General features: G+C 36.9%; 1 protein-coding gene across 3 annotated transcripts in view; it reads right to left on the bottom strand.

Moving 5' to 3' along the window:
- Window positions 1-21457, bottom strand: part of TRDN (triadin) — a 90435-nt gene extending 68978 nt beyond the window's left edge. Inside the window, exon 1 of one of the 3 annotated variants that reach the window (XM_085314365.1) lies at window positions 21365-21457. Coding sequence is in view for 2 of the 3 variants with exons in the window: in XM_085314356.1 (XP_085170482.1) it covers window positions 14064-14085 (22 nt within the window). In the remaining variant the exon portion in view is untranslated. Of the gene's footprint in view, window positions 1-14063; window positions 14544-21364 lie in introns of those variants that run through there. The other 2 variants (XM_085314356.1, XM_085314350.1) reach the window with 2 other exon arrangements.
- Window positions 21458-23140: the final 1683 nt, after the last annotated feature.

Here is a 23140-nt window from a genome sequence, read left to right as displayed (position 1 = left end):
TATGTATAAAATAACTGAATAACTAATAATGTCTTATAGCCACAATGTAAAATACTGAGATAGAAGTAGGCCATAAGACATTGTACTGTAATTGTCATAACTTAACCCTATTGAGGMTAGAATTAAAATAAAAATGCAAAACAAACACTACTACAAAGAGAWAATTCCATTATAAGTTTTCAAAAAAAAATCAAATATGACAATGCGTTAAATGAGYGTCCATCATCTATTTTTTGTGACAGAAATTGACAAGAAAGAAATGAGGATTTGAAAATTAACTAAAGAATTTTGACCATTTTTTGGTATTTTWGTTTGATATAGTTACTTAATTCTTATACCAGGTGCCTTGTAAGAGGCATGAATAAAATTGTTTTGGATATTTTTAAAGATCTATCCGCACATGCTTCAGAGTATCTAAYGGTTTTGACAGGCTTCTGTAGAAAATCTTTTAACGTTCCTCCACCATTAAGGACTGCGAGGAAAGGTTCACACCACCCAAACAGCCAAATAAAACTTGCATAAGACATCAACCAAATTTAAGTCCAAATCAACGGCTCCATCCCACCATTTCTGCTGATTTGGGCAGGAGTGTTATTATTTGGCTTTAAGAGACATTTACTAGACATCTGTTGRGGGGGAGAGATGGAATTTTTCCCTCTTCACCAAGGGGGCAGGTACTAGTTAAACTTTTTTTTTCTCTATTTCCAGAAAAGCTCAGGCTTGCTGGACTAGAATCTGAYGGAGTCCGTTGGGCACTCACTTCACAGCACCCGCTGTTCCCTAGCAAAACACTATATGAAGCAGACTTAGAAGACCATCTCATGAAACAGCTGCGCCTCATCTGGGCTTTGACTGACTGGAAAAATAATGGAATAACTCCCTCCTCAATGACTTTACACCAAGGAAAAGCATGGGAATTCCAGTGACCACTGAGGGCTTCAGAGGTCACAATTGCTTTCCTCCAAATGGAAATGATCAGAGGACACATCATAACTTTTATATTTGTCCATTAAGCTCCTTTCTCATAACACCATCCATATTGTATCTTGGCTTTGCCCTTTTTGGATAGGAAAATGTTTCCTGAAGCATGTGGGGCAGCATATGTTTTTTGCTGAGAACATTACACACCTTAGCCAGTGCTGACTCTTGGTGAAGAAAAAATCACTTTTGTTGTTATCAGTTGCAGAAAATTTTGCATGAGGTCTGTAAGTATAAGAAAAGTCTTAGATCTCTGTGTCATAGAAAAAAAATCAGGATTTCTGTTATGCACAATACATTTCTGTCCCAGTTGACACTTCAATTCACAATGTGCTGCAATTAGCATCTGCTTTAGTCAGGTGCTACTTTTCTGCAGGAAGAAGTATAGATAGAAAGAGCCAGAGTGCTGAAGAACTTGCAAACTAATGTAGTGGAAATTTGGGGCAGAATCACAGAATCACACAATGGTTGAAGTTGGAAGGGACCTCTGGAGATCATCTAGTCCAATCCCCCTGCTCAGGGTCACCCAACATGTTGCACAAGATTTCATCCAGGTGGGTTTTGAATATCTGTTCCAGTTAGATTCCCGGGGGCCAAACGTCCAGTGTGGCAAGCCAGCACAAACACATACACACACACAAATACTCTTCAGTAGCAAGCAGTTTATTAGTAAATACTTACAAACAGACCGACCCGATGGTAATCTCAAGAAGGACCACTCCAACGCTTGTCCCAATCATCTGCATGATGAGAGAGTCGGTGGGCACAATCTTTTGGGGCTTCCTCAAGGTGGCAACGTGGTCCTCTGTTGTGTAGCAGCCTCTCTGTCCTTCAGAAAAACTCCAGTATTTATGATTACTTGCGGTAGGCAGGAGTCCCGGCATGTGGGGCCAACAAGTGCAGGGAGTCTAGCCCAACTCTGCCTTGGTTGCATAACCGGGCTATGATACTGTGCTCGCGTGCAGACTTGTTTCGGGGGGCCACATTGACTTTGGAGGTCGCTATTTCATTACTCTTCAACTTCTGACCTTCATGTTGACTGCTTCTCATGGTTGTTCTGTAGCTGGAAGCCACATGTATGTAACCAACTGCTGTTCTTTCTCACAGATTTCCAAGACCTTGTTAGTTACTTATTTGTATTCCGCTTAACACAGCGGTATTGTCCTAGACACCAAAAAGTTACAACATGGACCATTCCTACCAAGTATCAGGTAGTACGGATACAATATCTCCAGAGAAGGAGATTCCACAACCTCTCTGGGCCACCTGTTGCAGTGCTCTGTCACCTGGTAACTTTCATGCAAATTAAATTCAGGTGATAAATATGGAAGCAAAGAGAGGAAGGCTGCAAGCTGGAAAAAATGGTATTTGCATAAGTGATCTCCTGAAAATTAACAGTATGTGAGCTAGGCAGTTAACATTATTCACATTCATATCCAAAAAGTGTTGATGAAATGCTCTTGTTATAAAATCAGTGAAGAATAGAATAATTCGTGGTTTTCTTATTTTCCCTGGGCAATGTGTTCTAGGTGACCATTCTTGAGCAGTGGGTTTGGACAAGGTGATCTCCAGAGGTCCTTCCAACTTCAACCATTCTGTGATTCTGTGACTGTAATAGTATGTAAACGAGTTTAAAACACAAAACAATGTAAATGTTTTTGCAGCCTGAAGTCAGTCWGCAGCCTACTGATCTAGCAGGGAACTAAAAATACATGCCCTCTCTTAGAAAATGTGGTCTTTTTCAGAAGATGASAGACTACTGTAGTTCTAGTTTTACTTAAAGCCACTGAACGTATTCTTTCCAACCACTGTGAAAATAGAAGATAATATTTCTACTAGTAAAGCAGCAGTTTGATCCTTCCAATTAAGAGAATGAAAGGCATAAAAGAAGAGAAGGATTTAAAGTAAAGATAGATAAAGTCATGACTGTAGTTGAAAAAAAAAAAGGAATCCATTCCAAAACAAAATTCAGAGATTTTGGAAACTCCATGCAGACAACTTTCATTAATTTCCTAAATAAGTATACCTACCTTCTTGAACACTTGAAGTAATTCAATTAGACAGAATAAAATAGTTCCTAACAAAAACTTAAAGATAACAAAGATTGTGCTAATAATGGAGACAGWAATGATTTCAAAGGTATTGATCTGACCTATTCAATAAGTTCACAGAAATAAAACAGCTTACAGGAAATAAATGCAAAGAGTAGAATAAAAATAGGACTTACACACAGCAAAATGTGGAGCAATATATTCAAGAATATGAGTGCAGAGCTTATAGGTATCCTGTGAAAGGATAAACACATTAGCTGAGGTTTCATTGACAYTAACTTAAACTAGCGAATCTGTAGGAAGGTTGTTTCCACTTGTATATTCTTTAGGGAGAGCCKAAAAAATAGTTTAGTGCAGCAACTATTCAGGTAATCATTATAAATTATATTTTGAAAAAAAATTCTTCCTGAAATTTGTATAATAACATTCTTCAAAAATTCAAACTTTAAGATAAGGTACAGTCCTTCATGAAGTCTTTAACACCATCATCTCTTTATCTGCAGAATATACAGTATATTCTACTTTAAATGGTATTAACATTGTATCTCATATTTTAATAATATTCACTTAGCACTGGAACAGGTTGTCCAGAGTCTCCTTCTCTAGAGATATTCAAGGCCTGCCTAGATGCAACCCYGTCTACCAYGCTGYAGGTGACCCTGCTGGAGCAGGGAGGTTGGACTAGATGATCTCCAGAGGTCCCTTCCAACTTTACTGATTCTATGATTCTATGAAATAAAAAATATGCTAAACTAAAATGTACGTCTTTGGAATTGCTTATGCTAAAAGACCTGAACCGAGAGGATAAAGAGGAACACGGTGTGCAACTACGACTYTTCAGGTTTTTATAATAATTTATTTCTTTTTTTTTTTAACACACATTGCACATTTTTATTTTAATTTAATCTTTGATATCTCTTCCTATGCAAAAGAAAAATATCCTTGTTGTTTCAGTTTAGAGATTGATCTCCACATTACACAGAGAACTACAGACTATATTCACCAGGTATATGAGAAAAAATGAATAGTACAGGGTGGAAAGCAGATCTAGGAAGGAGGGAATTTTCGAGGAATTTTCTAGTACAAGATTTATTTCACTGTCCCTTTCTAACTCTTAATATGAGKATGTAATATGAGTTATGACTATTTGGTTGTGCCCTGTGTAGCTACGTGACCAGGAATTCAGACTTCTGTACAATTTTTTTGCACATTCTCTACAGGGCAAGAGGAAAGGTCTAACTTCCAGCTCATTCATAAACAGTTTTTTCACGTAACCACAGGATAAGGAGAGGAGTAATTGGCTGAAACAAAGATTACTGRGCTAAAACCCAAACATATACTGGCTTTACAAGGTATTTCTTGTTGCTAGTTAAATAATTTCTCCTGGAAAACAGCTGTTTCCTCCACCAGAATATGGATGATGCTGRAATTGTTCCAGCGTAACCGATGTGCATCTATTTTCAGGAGAAGATGCAATCCATACATGTTTATGGCTTTTCCAGGGAAAGAAGGAACACCTAGAAGTTAAAATTGTGTTTACCTTTGAAAAATGGCAAGAAAATTTAAACAGCTTACTGAAGGAAGAGAGGGGAAAGGGATTGAGTMTGTGGGCACAGGGGAAAAAATGGCTACAGCCTGAAGACATTTGTAAATAATCATAAAATGAGGCCTTCAGTATCTCTTACGGTAGCTCAAGGTTATACAAAGAGGAGTGGACATGAGTTAATTAAAATTTTACATAATGTTTGCAATATCACAGCACAGGGCATACTATGAAAGAAATTGTGAGCCTTATCCTGCAATTATATGTCTGTCTTTAAATTTAGGCATATGTCTTCCAGGATCTGAAGCCATTAAAGATGAACAATTTTTTCAATGGGAAAAAAAAAAAAAAAAAAAAGAATATCAGGATTTCTGAGATCTGAGAATATAATCAAAATCAAAATCAGAACAGAGAAGGGCCCATTGCTCTTCTTTCTCGCTTGGAGCAATGAATAATTGGAATGATTTCAGGCAGTCAGACTATAAAATCTATTAAACCTAATTCTTTTATTGTTAGAGATGGGATGATTAGGGGAAAGACCAAAGGTGGGGAAAAGGAGGGATCAAGGTAGACTGGGGAGGAACAAGTCTGGGAAAACAGCRAGGAAAGGGGATAAAGGGCTGGTTGCATGTAAAGTCTGACCGAGTCCAGCTCTTGATCAGTGCAGTCTATCCTATAGTCTTATTTAAATCCTGATTGCTAAATTCTTTGTGCATAGTTGCACAGGCTAGAGGGACAGATGGGAGACCTGAGCACCAGTGCCTGCTCGCTGGACATGGTGCCACAACGCCCATCTAGCAGGTTAGGACCAGARGGGTCCCCAGGACCTCAGAGTTCACACGAATGGCTCTAGTGCATGGACAATGAGAAAGCCCTTGTGATCCTGAAGTACATCAGATCTTGCTATCTCTAACAAAATAGTAATAACTTTACTTCTCATATGGAGGACGTGTAAAAGCCTCCAATGAGCAAGCAGAAAAATTTAACATATGACTTATATAAAAGCTACTAAATACTATAAAGCACTAGAATGCATTAGAAACAATCCCAAGAATTTAGGTGTTCACTGCTAGAGAGTTATATAGTTCATAGTATGCTTTAATAGAATGTTAAAGTTTAAAATTGTTATCACAATATTTTTACTCTCTAAAATGCCAAGGAAATTGAAGAACCTTAACAAGTTAAAATTGTCTTAAGAATCTAAAGCAGAGATCATTTCTTATATGAAGTGATTAGTCCAATGCGGATCCAGTCACTATGCAGAGCCACAGTAAATATCTAAAAAATTAGGTCCAATACCATGTTATTGTTCTGGCATCCTCTGCAGATGCAGCATTATTTCTGTTTTTCTGCACTTAAACACTGAAGAGTAGATAGCAACTGTGTTGTAAAATTAACTTAGTCGTTTGTATCTTTTATTTTTTATTTTTTTGAAAATGCCTTTAGCACTTCTCAGTGTGAAATGCATTAGCCTATACTGTGTGACAAACAAAACTATGGCAAACATATTTTAAAAGAAACTTCCCACTAAATAGTTTTTAAGAGAAAAAACTAACTCATATGATTGCTTTGCCTGTATAGCTGAAATTATCTTAATTCATTAACTCAGGCAAAATTGCACATTCTTCCCAACTCATGCCTCATCAATATTTGCTTTGCCCTTGCAAAGCAAAAAGGATTTCCCAAAACTGTGTGACTACATATTTGTAGCAGCTTCTACATGATTTTCAAAGGTAATAAGGCCCCTCCTTCCCAGAATAACACCCATCTAGCAAAGTTTCCCTCCTAATCTTTCTTATATGAGTTCTTTATAAAACTTAAACAGAAAACAACAATTCATTGGAAGACTCTAATTTACAAGCAACATGCAAGAGAAATATAACAAAGTTATACTAAAATATCTATTAATTTCTCACTTCAGATAAAGCCAAGGAATAGGTGCAGTGGCACATCTCCATGCAGAGGACCCTAGTGCACTATTTTTTGGAAGGTGAAGGGAGAGAGATACCAGACTGGGAAGAAGAGTTGTTGGCTGTTAGTGATCTGGAAATTTGTCACTTCATCTGGTTTACTAACAGCACAATAAAACACATTGCATTCTCCAAGGCATTTCAGGTAGCTTTTATGTAATCAATAAAAGCATTACAGTGTCTAGAACGAGGGGTGCCTTTTAGGATAAATGTAAAGCTTACAGCACATATCTCTCACAGATTAATTCTGTTTGAGAGTCTGATAACAGGGCTACTCTAGTTGCAAAATAAATGCCTGTACTTAGTTCTGAGTTGCTGCACCTCTTAGTAAACTGGTAACCTTATAAAAGTTTTTTTTTTTTTTTTTTGCTATGATTTTTTTTATGTATAGTGGTAAATCTAACATCATATATCTCCTTGTGGAATGCTCACAGTTTTTACCCTTATCATGAATTATGATGCAATAAAATCTCTATGAAGAAGAAGAATTGAAGGTTTCCCTTAAAACTAAATGCAATTGAAATTATGGTAATTTCACCATATGGTCATGGCTTAAAAATTCAGGTAGCTATGAAAAGTATATAGCCTAAATTGTATCATACATGTGCAAAATTGCTTCTTTTCGCTGAGAAGTTCTATCCTGCATCGGATACGCTCATGTACCTGCTCAGCTGACTTCAGTAGGAGTTACACTGATGGATCTGAAGCCAAAATTAAGGTCCTACTATTACAGGAGGAAAAGATCCAAGCAAAATGAAGACTGTAACATTCGACTAGATATATTAAATTATGTCTCTAAAAACAGTAAAATAGTTACCAGAAAACTATATTTATGGCAATTGTGTCAATTGTGAATAACCTCTTAGCAAAGATTGAAACAAGATTTAGCCTTCCTGACATGCACAGAGAACTACAACTTAAATCTACATAATGGAATATAGGGGAAAAAAATGAGCTCATTTACATACCAAAGGAGCCTACAAAGGCTCAAATTCATTGTGCCTTTGACAATTTAACTCCAGGCGAAGGTACAGATACACTTTTGAAGTTGTGAGAACATAAGCATGTACAGGGAGTAGTGGGTCTTTACTCATTACATATTTGTAAAGGATTTTTTAAAACTATCTTTGAAGACAGAAAGAGGAGACTTCTCCAGTGAGAATTTTTTTCTATGCTTTGCATTTTGTATTTTCCTTTCTTATGGAAAATGCCTTCCTATGGCACTAAGCAGAACTTTCAGGCCCGAGACGAATTCATACTGCGCTGTAGAACTTATTCTATAAAAAGCCCAAATCAGCCACAGAACTGGAGTCTTATTCAGGACTTTAAACCAAGACTCTTTCATCCTGATTTCTAAGGGCAAAACCCAGCACTGACCATAAATTCAAGCAACTGTACTCATTTGATTGAAATTGTCACATAGCTGAGTTTTAGCCTATGAGACAGTTTTGGGTGAAAAAAGTCAGTATCTTCTTTTACAGCTTTTTTATTTGGCCTCCTCTGACTTGCACAAGCCCTTACATCAGCTCATTTCTTTCCCTCAGACCTAATGAGTCTGAAGAGTAATGCAATACTGTGTGTTTCACTATGTTCTTCTGATTATATTTTGCCCTTAGAGTTACATAACCTGCCTACTGAACAGCAGTATTATCTTAGATCTTGAAGGAGGGAGGAGAGAAGGAAAAAAGGGAAAACTGTACTATAGAGCAAAACACATATCACAGAGTATGAAAAAAGGCCAAGACACATTGGCAGTGTCATTTGGTGTATCTATTGCTAACTGTTGGTACCTCTATTTCTACTGCCAAATTTTGGTAGCCAAATATTTGCTTCATAATTCTCCTAACGAACTTACATACACAAATAACTATAGGTAAATATTAGCAAGAAATCTAGACCCTAAATCTTTTGACCTTTTCGACCACACGCTGTTTAAATATACTTCAAATCAAGGATCTAAACTCTGAATGGTCATGTCTCAACTGATCAAAGTAAGATCTGTATAAAGACACTAGGCTAAGATCAAARTATGAAATAATCATAATTTCTAATAAAAATGTTTAAAGCTGAAAAGAGAACATGCAGCGGGATTAAATGGATAAGAAATACAATTAGCTGGCCATAATTTTAAGACTTTAAATACAAAGACTTTACAGTTCAGATCTGCTCATCTACTTCATGTTCCCTGTCATCAGTCTGATCTGTCAATGTAAAGCAGCATGAACAACATTAAGCCTGCATTCCTCTGTAAAGTTTTCTTTAACCACATCATTGAATTGGTTTTAGATTAGTGTAAGGCACTGCACAAGTCTTTTAGATATGTAATCATTGACGCTGTTTTACAGCCATCTATACACTCCAACTGCTGAAGACATTTCAATATAAATCTTCAATATTTCTACTTTATAAGCCCCCATCAAATGATGCCGCATTGGGGGATGGTGGGAAATAAAATTGTTGGTGCTTTTCAAATCACAAACTGAGATTTTCTTTAAATACTTTTACARATAGATCTTTTAAAATTTAAATATGAAATTAAGAAAACTTGTGCTAAGAACTACATTTTTACAGTATCATCAATTAAAGTCAATTTTATTTAAACAAAAAACTATGATCAAGCCATTGAAATTGTGAAGAAAGCTATATAAATCACCAATCACTTGCTAGGCAGATGGAGTCAAATTAAGTTAGCCAGTTTTTGACAACATAAACGCTTTGCAAATGCAGAAAATATTTTCTTCATTTTAATTAATTCTGATTTTTGAACTCAATTGCTATCTTATTCTATGTCAAGAAGTAATTAAGGATTGGGAAAAAAAAGAAAATATATTTTCTTTCTCTAATCTTTGAATAAACATTATGTGAAGGAAAATGATTTCTATCAGTTACATATTCTTGTAGGATGCAGTGGCCAGGAACTAAACTACAAATAGTACTATATTCGTTTAATAAATCACTTAGCTTATCAAAACATGTTCTACTGAAAATGAACTTTTGCTATATATCCAGTAYATTTATAGTACACAAATAAACAATTTTTGAATGCTAGTTATGTACCATTTTAATTGAATTCCAATTTCCATCCTAATGAAGCTTGATAGAAATCACAAGTAGAAATAAAATCATTATCTAGGAAAAGAGAAATGCATCATTTACCATTTTCTATCATTAAAAAAATATGCAAAGATTGGGAATCTGGATAAATGGTTGCTGAATGATAGAGTAGCTTAATAGATACACATTTAGGATATCTTTCTCCCTAAGAGTAAAAGACACAATTTTAGAAAAAAAGACTATATTCAGTCATCAGTCATGACACTTGTCATCAGCCAACAGGAATCATTTTTTCTTTTCTATTCTTTTTTCCTAGGCTACATATGCAAAAATGAGACTAAAATTGCTGGTTTGAAATCCAAGTTTATTGTTTTCTGATTTAAATCATGATTAAAATTGATGATTTAAAAGTTTTTTCAATCATTTTAATTTAAAACAATTCACCCTCTGCTGCTTTAAAAATCATTTGAACTTGTAAAATGAACACTGACCACCAGTTCAATCTGCTTAAACAGAGCATAAACCAGCCAATGTTAGCCTCAAAAAGAAAAGGAAAGCTTCTCCACCTGACTTCAGCCACCAAAATAATCTAATTTAATTTATTCACCCAGGYCCCTTATGTAGTCAGCAGAACTAGGCACTTCTAGCAGCAATTCATGAATTCCCATGAGAGGTGCCAAACTCCTCCTTGCCTTGCTGATCGTGTGACTTTGCTAAACTTTTACCTACTGAAGACTGCTGTTAGCTTCTGGCCATTGCACTCATAAAGTCTTTATGATTTTACCCTCTGGCTCTTGTGTGTTATTTCTCATACATTATCAGTTTCATGTATATTAATCTTCAAGCATACAGATCATGTTAAATCTACCTTTTGAAATGTTTTACATCTTAAAACTTTTCATACTTATCAAATAGCCTGAGAAAAGGACTGAAATCCAGAAGCTAATTTTGATTTTGTCACTGACAAGCTGCGTATAGCCTCCGGGCTAGCCTGTCTCCCTACAATCTGCTCCGAGAAAGAGGAAATGTGTAGTTGCACATCTCTCAGCAACAAAATAAGGACCAAATTGTGACTCACTGTCACATTTCTTTTTGACTCCTGCTTCTCTCTCGCTCCACTGGGGAAATAAGCTGTGTCAGACAAACAGCTGGCATGGAAACCTCGTCTTTCTCCTTTCCTCACCTCCCTGGATTAGATCGGTATACAACCTCCAGAGCACTGCAGCGAGCAGAGCTACGGCCCTGTTCCTTGTGCCTTGTGTGGGAGGATAAAGTGCCAGGGGACAGCCATCAACCTTGCACTGTGACCTGTAGTAGATTGGACTAGAAAGGACCAACTCTAGGGCTCCTGCTGGAGCTACTGTGCACATACTGATTAAGCTATACACTGATAGAAGCCATTTCTCAGGGATGTCAAGTTTTTTGTATTTGGATTTCAGTGGTGGCAGTTCTAACTGCATGTGTCATTGAGTCCGGTCCAATACTCATATTCATAAACACAGCAGAGTAGCAGTTAGACGCCTGTGGTTTTCTAGGCATGCTCATAGGTGGATCACAATAAAGTCCCTGGCCATTACGGAACACTCAGCAACAGCTGAAATATAATAATAATAACMGCAACAACATTCCTGAGAGTTYTGCAAAGAGAGAGYACCTAATCTCTACACTGAGCTTCCATTTGTACTTAATTTTATACAATTTCCCAAGAAACATTTTAATAGGACACTACTGTCCTTACAGTTAAATGTAACATGAGGGTGCTGAAGAAAATCCTTTGTGATCTCCTTTCAAATATTTATCACTTGGAGATCCAAGTCCTGCCAGCTTTCTAAGGATAAATTATTATTTTCATAGATCTTTCGTTTTTCAACAGGTATACTTCACTAGCACATCTGACCACCATGCCACCTGTCACTGTGAAAATGCACAGGTAGCACGTGTGTGACTTGCAATTAAAACAGGCCAGGGTCATTGTTCAGTGGCTACATGTTCAAGCTGCTTAAGTGTCACTGTCATTTCAGTGATGTCAAACTGAAAGAGCACCTTCATCCCCATGCATTTTGCTTCTGAATAGACGGTGATATGGACACGGACTGTGAGAAAAAGGTACCTTGAGATCCGCATCACATGTACCGGTTGCCAGAGCTGGATCATTGCTCCCTAAATCTGCGGCAAGGCTGGGCATGGCAGCATGTGGCTCCAGGAACATTGGTCACTATGCACTGCTGTGTGACATATAGGTATGGTATCTCAAGGTGCAAGTACTCTGACAGTCTGTCTGATGTGTGGCAGACAGCATAAAATAGAGATACGGATACCTATCACAAGAAACAAGTAGTTTAACAAAGCCATGAAGACCCCAGCAAATTGTAGATTGAGAAGCAGTAATAAAAAAATAAAAGGAAGAATAATAAAAATTTGTATGAAATAAGAGATATTTTAATTGTTTGTTTCTATTTGTCCCAACTATGTGTTTGCCAAAGTTTAGGTTTGAATTTTCAGACTGCCTTTTGAGTGGCAGCAGTAGCCCCAGAGGAAAATAATCTGCAGTGAAACATTAGCCCCAGGCTGAATTTTTAGTATTCTGCCATGGGTAAAATTTACATCTCATGGATCCAAAGTTTAAAAAACAGCCAATCAGCATAACTCCGTTCCAAACATAAGAGAGAAAATTGTATTCTATGGCTATGCTGACCTATCCTGCTGAAGGTCRGATTACTGTGGCACTGATATCCATTACCACCTGAAGTCTATTGCCTTGCACAGACAAAAGAAAGATGAACTGATGTGAAAGATGTGACAGCTAAGGAACACTCACCTGTAAGCAGGATAAGGATATTGTCACACTTTCTGTTTTATTCCATATATGTGTGTGTGTGTGTGTGTGTGTGTGTGTGTGTGTGTATACACACATATATATATATATAAATTTAAAGGGGTTTATCTTCTCTTTTCAGTTAGCAAATCCAAGATTTAGCAGCATGTAACAACTCTGTAGACATATTCAGTGTAACTAAGTGATTTACTTACTGAAAAGTCTTCTATATTTGATATTAATATATTAATTTTGTACTAAGAATCTTACTAATTTTAATCGGAGTTTCCTAAAGGTGGAGAACCTTCCAAGAGGCACCTCCACACAGCTTACTTGACTAGTGCTTTCTTGATTAGGGCTAATGCACACATTTTGGAAGACAAATGTTTGTCTGATAACAAGACAAACAATATTTCCAGCAAATCAGATTAAGACTATCCAAATAAACTAGTTGCTACTATTTGAATTAGGGCTGTCAGGCTAAGCCACCTGTTTTGGCAGTATTTGCTGCCAGAAGTGAATTATCGGTCTGCCCAACTGCTGACCAAAAAAACATACCCATACCCACATCAACTCTTTGCTGTGGCTARCTGGACATCAGGCAAGAGCTGTACRCAGTCTGACATAATCCTAATTTGAATCCTTTGGGAGACAAAGTTCAGTCTCCAATATTACTTAATGCAGATCATCTCACAAATATTAACAATGAAAAATGGAAGATGAAAAGTACATCTTTCATATATTGAAACACTGCATAACCTTGACAAGTGAAATAAAAATAACTTTCAGAACGCTGTTTAAAAGCCTTTTTTYATATAATGTTATTATTAAATTTGGATAAACAGTGGCATGACCCACACTATTAAAAAAGGTTAGCACGAACTTCCACTAAAAAATTCAGTATTAAATTTGAAGAAGGTTGCATTTTAAACATCTCCTCTGTCTGGCTGTGGTTGATAAAATATTGTTATGCATCTAAAATGTTATTTAAATATGAATGGTCAGGAAATATTAAAGTACATGAAATATTCATATTTTAGAACATATATTTATTTGCTAATACAATTGCCTTTCATTCTTGTGTGTCTCTAGAGCACTTATTTCAGCAAAACTTTCACTGACTCCTCTGGAAGTTTATCTGAATAAGAATTGCAGTCCTGATAGCTTTTACCCTTCAATAACTTTATTTACAGCTCACAAACATTYTGCGCTCTTATGGAAAAATCAGGGCCACCCAGCTAAGCTCGCTTATTATGATTCAGGCAAATCTCTTATTATGAGGGACTACTGGAGATTTACCTGAATGAAGACTTGAGGATGGAACCATGTGATTTTTCCCTTCTTGTATCATGCTAATGAAACTGCCTAAGCAGTTGTTCTGCCTATGAGACTAATGCTATTTTTAGAGGTGTACAAACATCTAGCTTCAGTAACTAGTAGAAAGGCTGTTTACAGGAGTAAAAAGGGGAGAAAAGGGGGAAAAGAAAAGAAGAAAGCAATCCAACAAACAAAATAAAATGACCTTGCAGTAAAAGTGTTATTTTCTAAGGGCAATAAATCACCAATAAATCACATATTGACACACTAGCTCAATTACACTGTCAAAGTATATAACATTTTTGGTTAATTGTATTTGAAAATAGTTACCATACCTTCTGCTGTAATCTCGGCCATAATGATGATAGTAAGAGGTACTSTGTTAAAAACGTCAAGGTGTACTGTGGCAGCTTAAATAATACTTCTGGGTTGCTGGCTCTTGCAGAAGTTGCAGAGTGAAAAGGAGGGAGGTCCTTTGCTTTCTCTAATTCTTTTCCTTCTTCTTTCGTGCCCCTCTGAACTTTCTGTCTCTTCTGCAGACTCCTGCCCACCCAGAACAACCTAGGGCCTTCCAAAGGCAATGCATAAAGCTTAGTCTAAAGTATCAGCTTCTAACAAAAATAGCCATGCTTCACAGGGAATCTTCAGCACATTTTTTCTAACATCCTAAGAACCTGGCACACGATAAATAAAAGGTAGAAATACCCAGCTCCAAACAGGGCAGGAAAGCATGGAAATGCAGCAAAAAGCAAAAGAACTGGGAAAGAACTGTTTAGAGCTCCTGCAGCCTCTCTAGCATAATTACAGTTCTTTGGGGTGTATGTCAGGAAACATGAAATATAGAGTTCAAAGTAACCTTATCCATCTCAGCTCAACTTTATTCTTAGCACACTCAGTGCTTAGCACATTCTTCCCTGCCTTATTTGGTTTGGGGAGGGTTCTAGGAAGCTTACCACTTTACTAAGGGGGAGGGTAAATTTAGGTAATTTTCTCCACTTTGGTTCTTAGTGCCAGTTACAGAGCCAATAAAGACACCACTCTAAACCTATAAAAGTGATAACTTTGGGGGGTTTGATTTTTTTGGTTCTCTGGTTTGTAATGATGATACATATTACGTGAAGTTCCTCTAAATATTAAAGATCACTGTCAAAAAAGCAAATAGTAAGAGTTTATACATACTGTAGTAATAGTTTATATAATCTAAAAGTGTCAAGGTCATATGAAAAAAATATTAAGAAAATCAGATTTTTTTTTCCAGGTCTAATTTACATAAAATGTCAAACATGATTAAAAAAGCTGAGATTGTAATAAAGATTTTGTAAAAGTGAAAATAAGTAGATTTTAACCAACACTAGAGCAAAAAAAAAAAAAAAAAAAANCAAAAACAATTTAAGTAATAATAACAAATGAAAAACATGAGCAATCTATTGATTACTTGCAATTCCACAGTGGTAAGATTACTGCAAGAGCCTGAAAGTGAGATTAACTAAAAAGTGCCCTCGAGCCAGCATACCTCTACATAAATGTCATCGTCACATGAAATAAGATGCCATCTTGAACAGTTCTGACTAGGAAACCTATAGTCAGTTCTTCTCCAGTGCTGGCATTTGCACTTCTCATCTTCCCTGCAGGAGATATAAGCACCTGGCTCTGTGGCAAAGTGTAAGGAAAGGAATCTGCTTATCCAGTGCACAAGATGCAGAGGGGAAGACTCACTGAACAGAAGTTAGCAGTCACCATCGGGATTTCTTTCTGCTCTAAACCACTTCAGTTGTGCTGCGTGACTGAAAATGTTAAAAACTCCTAATAGTCAATTTTTAGCCAAGGCTAGAATCAGTACTCCACTCCTTTGCACTGACAACTCTGGCCACTCAGCGTTCAATACTCAGTGCTGTTCTCTTTGTCCTCCTAACCCTTCCTTTTTTTCTCCTTTAGCCTAGGCCTATCTTCCTGAGAAGATCCTCCTCATTGAAGCTGATGAATACATTTTAGACAAAGCCTTATTCCTTCAAAAAATGCTGTTTTATCAATGCCTAAATATTCTGAGGAATCATATGCACATCAACAAACAGCAGCCCGCAATAGCTTAGTGGTTAGTAAACTGTGATAAAYTGTGTGATACTAAAGCAAAGTCTTTCTTAATTACCTTTTTTTGGTTTTGCTTTTGGCTATGTAGCAAGTTTTGGAGACCAAGGACATCTACACTTGTTTCATTGTGTGTATATGATTTTCTGTCCCTCACTGATTCCATTTTCAGCTCCTACCATCTGCCTTTTCGCCTTCACGCCTTACTTCCTTTGATGCTATTTTTTGCTCAACCCCCAATCATAAGCTGGTACTCTGAAACCAAAATATAAGAGCAGAGGAAGTGAGAGAATCCAAGTGGACATCACTTTTCCACACTTCAGCCCAGCAGCCAGAAAGAGAGCTGCTTGCTAACCTCTGTATCCCTTGTAGATGCAACACGTTCATTCTGGAAAGCAGGCTAAAGTTGTCATGCACACAAACACCTTACAGCAAGCATAGCTCTAGGCAACTATATTGAGATTCACATAGTTCCTTCTTAAGGGGGCAAAGTCAGGGRAGCTGTGTATTGTATTTATTGGAGACCATCATAACCTTTATGAAAATATGCCAGACTATGGTAAATAAAGTTCTGATTTTGTGTGTGTACATGCACACATGCACATTTACTTTGAGCAATAAATATTACTTTCAGAAAATTATAGAATATTATGCTTCTCCTTTAGGAGACTAAGGAAGGGAAATTCCCCAAATTAGCTTTATGGCTGATTAGAAGGTTTGTTAAAATCTGAAGTGTAGCAGTTAGCTCACTAGCCTATGAAATTCAAATTATGCAGAAGGCTAACAGAAAGTCTATATAGCACTTCATCCCACAGAGTAAAGGTTAATTCCCCGGGTTAATTCCCTGGCCTGACTTACATATTCAATCTGATCACACATACAAGTGGGAGCCTACCTTGTCTAACTGGATGGAAATTTTGACTCTTTTTGTAAAAAGTCCTTTCTCTGTCCTTCTTCATGTTATAAATGACAACAATAATGAAAAATTAAAAAGATATCTTTGAAGAGATATCCAAGCCTGGACATATATGCAATTTCTCCTCATTTTCTTTGCATCAGGTCTCAGGCACAATATGAAAACACTCTTGGTTCTGTTCTTCAAGTAAGCAATAGGTTCCCTCTTCGCACCTGCAGAAGCTATGTCTTAAATGAACTGCCCTAGGATCAGATCTCAATTCAACAGTGATGAAGAGAGTTATAACAGAAGGTTAATTTTCCCTCTTCATACAAGATTCCTGAGCTATACAAGTCAGTTAAAAGATCATAAAATGAATGATCTCTTTACTCTCTAGCTGCCCAGATAGAGAAAAAAGTAACAATTTTGTAGAAAGAAAAAATCTGAACAGGAGAATAAAGAAGCGCTTTATGTTACTGCAGCTGTCTGCATGTGAGCATGTGCCTTGATCTCAGGTAATGTTGCATTTAAGTGAGAGTCTTAAATAAAAAAAAAATCAAGAAAAAGCAGTAATTTGAACTTTTTATTTTAGGAAAAAGTCAGCAATTTACTATCTGACAAGCTCTACTACTAACTCCCACTTTTAAATGACAAGTTGTGTTGTTCAAATAATCAGAGTAGGAGTACACAAATTCTTTATGAGCTAATTTCTGGGTTGCCATGATGATATTGTTAAAAAGGGAATAGAGAAAGACAATAGATCACATTAAATTACTAGGTAATGAGACAAGAGACTTTCATACTGATTCAAGGAAACATTTGAGGAATTGAATAAAACTGTCTGTCAACAAGAAAATGCAGAACAATGTTTGAAGCTATCTTTGAACACGTTACTGAGGAATTTTAGGAGGTCAGTCCTACAAAACCAAACTAAGCAAAAGAAAACGGCTTTGTATCTCAGTGCATGCTCAGTGCAGCACAGCAGGGTCAAGGAAAGGAATCTTAACTGATATATCTGATGAATCCTGGAAGTATGCTGTTATCAGAAAACATTCAGTAATCAACTGGTATGAACTGAATATAGGGCAGAGGTATAAAGCTAGGGAGAGGATGGATGGTACCCAATCTGTGGATCCTGGTGAAAGTAAAAATGCCTGCAGAAGCAACGAGGGGATTATCGTGATATCTATCACTAAGCTACGAGATACATATGAAAAAAATGCTAACATTTGTTTGGTGCATTGACTAGTTTCTATTAAACCAGATATTTCTCCCTTTTTTTTTTTTTTGGTTCAGGAATGTTGTTACGTATAGATGTAGCTTTCAGTAAGCTCTGCTGGTAAGATCATATGTTCTTCAGTAGGAATAAGAGCAGAAATTCATATTTTTGGTCCATTCAGATCAGGCCCATGAAGCCTGATCAGTCACAGATACAGTTCTTGTGACCTTCTATGCACCTTTACATACTATGAAATAATTCTCTTCCATTCATATCAAAATGTAATGAATAACAGTTGCAAGATTTTTGGCATCACCATGACCAGAGTAAGGCATACTCAAAGTTCAGATAGACCTAAACAAGACTAAATATTGTTTCTGATTTAGGTTAAAACATGGCACAAGTTTAAATATTTTCATAAATCAGTCTGCATCATTTTTCACTGAGAGAGTTACATACATAGCACCTTTAAACATTTTCTTCTTTAAAGTGTAGGAGAGAATTAGTTAAACTGCATGGTAGATTTAGTGTGAACTATTGACAGATGAATGTAGAGTACCRTTAAGAAGCCCTGTCTCTGTAGACAGACCAGTCTGAATTCAAACCAGCCTCTGCCTGGGGACAGCTGACAAGCACACGAGGGTCATATCATGCTGACACTCTGAGCTCATTAAGGGACATGTGATAGGTTAGGTTTCACAAAAATAAATTGCTTCAAAGCTACATGATGGAAAGTTATCAGGTACAAAGGAAAGTATCTATGATACTATCTATTCCACTTCACTATAGACAATACCCACAGTTAGATATTATGCTGCAAAATTGCTGATGTCACCTCAGCCTGGATGTATGATTGAATAATGACCCATTTTTAATATCAGAAGACCCACCGATTGTAAAACTACTTGAATCCCAGGAAGCAAGGTTGTTACAAGACTCCTTGCTTTGTGTTCTTGTAAGTTGACTGAGGAGAAGGTCAAAGGAGAGAAATTAAACTACAGCAGACCCTTTGCTTAGGACTGTTTTTCCAATTTTATATGCTCTAATCCTACTCAGTATTACTATGAATTAGGTTTAGGGAGAGCATCTATTACAGCATGTAAGTGTATACAGTATTTGTATGAGCTTTAGCAGTTCTGTATTACATAATGTTCCTTTAATCTGTTTTATTCTTGCTGTTCTTAGTTAGTATTGTTTTATTACAATCCTTGTGAATTTACATTCGTATTTGGGCAACTTCTCAGAGACAGTCTCACAGATTACCTCCATGATAGTGAAGAGGGGATATCCAGATCTGACCCTTTTTAGGAAGCAGTGAAAAAAAGTACACATTAATTGTCTTTTCCCTCAGGACAAGCTGTGTCCAAGGTTACTGGTGTACATAACATAACAAGTAGCCAGCTAGTTAGTAGAGAGATGGGTGGGCTCTGACATAACATTAATTACCTCAGCCAGAAATATTGATTGAGATCTCTTCTAATGAACTCAGTGTACTGGCTGGCCAAAAATGTTCTTTTGAAGAAGACTGTACATTCTGTGACAAATTTTTACTTAAAAAAATGACTGCTTGTTCAAAATTTTATTTAAACCAAGTTTCTATACTGAACTCACAGGACTCAGAAATACATCACACAAAAAATGTAGCAAAATGTCTGAGCTGTTTCTGAGCTTCAAATTGCAGACCTAGTTCCAAATTTTCACTGATATATGCTTAAGTTTTTCTCCAGGTCTCTCTCTCTCAAAAAAACTTTCAGTAAAAATCAGCATATAAAATAAAATGCTTCAGATATACTATGTAGTAGAGCATACTGCCAAAAACAGAAGAAAGAAAAGCAATTTTGGAGAAAAGCCTGACTGCACCTATGTTAAAAGGCAAAGACAAATACATCATCTCATGCCAAATATCTTCAAAAAAATATGGGATCAAACTAGTGCTCCAAGTATCTTCACTAATGAGAATCCTCTTTGAAATGTTGGAAACTATCTGCTGAGTCTGACCTTCATAACCAAGGGGAAACCTCATCYTTTTTTTTTAAACATTTTATGACTCATCTTTCTGCTTGATATTTTATGTTATGTACTGTGTGCTGTTAGGCGCTGTGGAATTCCCACAGTCAYGTTAGCAAAGAATTCCTCTCATAACTAATCCCAGTCAAAACCTCAGGAGGTCCGTCTGCATTTTGGCTCTTGCCGAGGCCTTTCTGCAAATAGATAGTCAAGATCAAGGCGCAGTGATATAAAAAACACTTCCAGGCTAAGCACTGTTTRCTTAGAAAAAACAGCAGTAATATAGAAACAGGCTAAGCCAAAAAAAGATTGTTAAGTCTCAGTCCTTACTTGCAACTTTAGGTAGGCCTTCTTATTCTAGACATCCCCTAGGTGGTATGGACAGTATATCTAAAAGTGTTCCTGCAGATAGTGTGTATCTACTGCACTTTTTTAATTTTAAAAAAAAAAAAAAAAATAAAAAAGGTCTAAGGTTTTCCTGTGCCCTGGGACATCAGAGTCTGGTTGAGTTATGCATTTCCACAGATGGGATAGATATCAGCTCCTGGCAGTGAATTTAGAATTACGTCCGACTGAGAAATCATTCTTCAAATCCTAAAATATCAAAGGCTCCAGCTTGAATTAACCCTTTGTGTGCCACAAAGTTAGTCACCCAGCAGGAATAAGCAAACTTAAGATGCAAACTACTCAGGAAATATTGGCATCTGTTGTCATAAGTGCATAGAGGGGCAGATACAGGAAAAAGAAGACAAAAATATAAAGTAGGCAAAATATTTCAGCAGTTATCAGCTATAGGAAAGAAATTACATGACAGCAACTAGATTTCTGAAAAGGTAGAGTTTTCTTATGGTTTCTTCTTTCTTTCTTCCTCATTCTAGCCATGGTCTTGGACTGATCAAAGTCAGAATCTCAGATGAAGAACCTACTTTATTATTATAAGAAATCTAAATAGGGAACTTTTCGTTAGGCAATTTAGTCTTTTATAGAGTGTGAGTGGAATGAAATAATTAGTAAATTCAATCTTGTCAGTGTTGACAGTTGCAATTGCACTGAAAAAGTTTGTGTAAAAAATGAAGTACCTTTTAAAAGGAGAAATAAGTTTGAGCATTAATGTCTTTACCAYTCAGTGTAGCAGATAAATTAATTTTCCTTGAATAACATGCCACCATTTGTTGCTGTCAATCTTATTAGATTCCTGTCTAAGCTCCAACATATGTCCAAAGTCAACTTTCTAATGCAAACCATAAAGAATATTTSTCTGTAAAGCAGTTACTGAAAAGACTTGCTACTTCTTTACTCCTCCCCCTGTCTTCCTGAAATAGTAGGGAATAAATACTGAAGGGTGCAACAGCCCTAAAGGGACAGTTCARCCAAATTCAACCAAATGAATTTTTCCAAATTCGCATTTTAAATGAAAATAAAAATATTACCCCAGAGACAGAGAGTCGGAGATCCTCAGCCACGGCCACGGTGCTCAGAATGCAAGACAAGGACATTGGGGACTTTTGGAAGCTCACGGGTGCATTCCCAGGGTCTGAGAAAATTGTGTGCAACTCTGACACAACTGGCACAAACTACAGCTGCCAAGGAACTGTTGGCAGTTGTTCGCTGTGGGGTGAAGAGGCTGTACAGCCACAAGCAGCAGCTAGTACWTTCAACGGTTGCGCCACTGTTAAAACAATCCAGAATGGGACRTAAATGTTTAAAGTGTAAGGAGGATTTGGCCTGAAGATAAAGGATTTTGTTTGAGATAATTTTATGGGTCTTGCAAAGAGTCATCTCTTTACTTGTGCATTTTATATTCCCAGACAGTTTTTGAAAAGYGCATTTGGGTACAAAATCCTATTTTATATCCCTGGTCTCTTAAAGATTTTCTCTCTCTGATCACTTGTAGCTCTTCCCCTTTCCTCAGCTAGCAGGACAGTTAACACATTTGCTCAGACTCATGAGCARCGAAAGGTTTTGTGGAACAACTGTACCTTGAATATTTGGATTGCACTTCATCTAACAGTGCTATGCTATAATGATCAAGGAAAAGTCATGTTTCTTTTACTTAGGTGACAGGTGACTGAGAGGGGAAGGGTTTTTTTTTCCCAACTTGAAGAAGAAAGTTAACTAGGATTTTACTTAATTTCTGTGGAAGGCAGATATAACAGTACTTCCATGTCCCACATTTCAGAGCAACAACAACAACAAAGTTATCTGCCTGCTCTACAGATAAGAAACGAAGCATTGACAGTGGGGGGAAGGCGACTCTGTGACTCAGCTGCAATAATAGCAGGAGCAACACAGCATCAAAACTACACAAAGGCAGGGCTAAAAGCTTATCCAGCCAGAACATGCTGATGTTTGAGATCATGAATACGGTCTATAGACTGAAAGGAGATGCTCAGTGAAAATGTAGGTACTGTGCATTCCTGGGGGGGAAGTAACCTGCTCAGTAGAGCAGGGCAAGCAGTGAAATGCATATGTCACACACTGGGTTATGGACCCACACTACCACCTTTACTATCTGATTTGACAAGACTACTCTGAACATGTCATCACCCTATTTCCTCTAAAACATTTGTCAGATGAGTCCTTCTTAGCCCACTCTTTCCTTCAGTACTTTCCTTTTCTTATTTAAAAAGCACCTGCATGTTTGCACAATCATGCTCAGCAGTGACTAGTGGGGTCTTTATAGACTTTTTAAATCACTCAAACTAACGTTCCCAGTTGTGATCCACTCTATACTAACGTAAGTGTCCGTGGAAATAAATTTGTTCCTATTCTTCTTTTCCTCCTATAAGACTTGATCCAACATATATTAAGAAGAAAGCAAAAGCTCTTTTGCCTTGCATAGCCATGCAAGGTGTATCAACCCTTTCATTGGTGTCAAAAGTGGAGGATCAGCCACTTAAAGCTGATGTTCCTGAAGTTCCTGTCTTGAATAGTCTGGGTTTTTTCAAGAGGTTAATTTAAATACACCTGTCACTCTTAAGTATAAGGCAGTTGGAGGATATTAATATTCTCTTGAATTATTTAGAAGATATGACTAATGCTTCATGTACTATAAGACTGTTATCTGCAAAAATAACATCTGTGTCAGTCATTGCTGGGCAGTTAGGATTTCATTGCTAGTATTTATCAGAATCTCTGAAAGCAGAGTGCAAGAGATTTCATGAGGTTACAAGCTTTTCTTCACCTTCAGGTGCAAAATCCAACTT

This window comes from Rhea americana, unplaced genomic scaffold (assembly GCF_003343005.1).
Source record: "Rhea americana isolate MKP2758 unplaced genomic scaffold, rheAme1 scaffold_110, whole genome shotgun sequence".
In the NCBI taxonomy this organism is placed as follows: Eukaryota; Metazoa; Chordata; class Aves; order Rheiformes; family Rheidae; genus Rhea; species Rhea americana.
The sequence above is the reverse complement of the archived record's forward strand: the minus strand, read 5'-3'. Positions and strand labels throughout refer to the sequence as shown.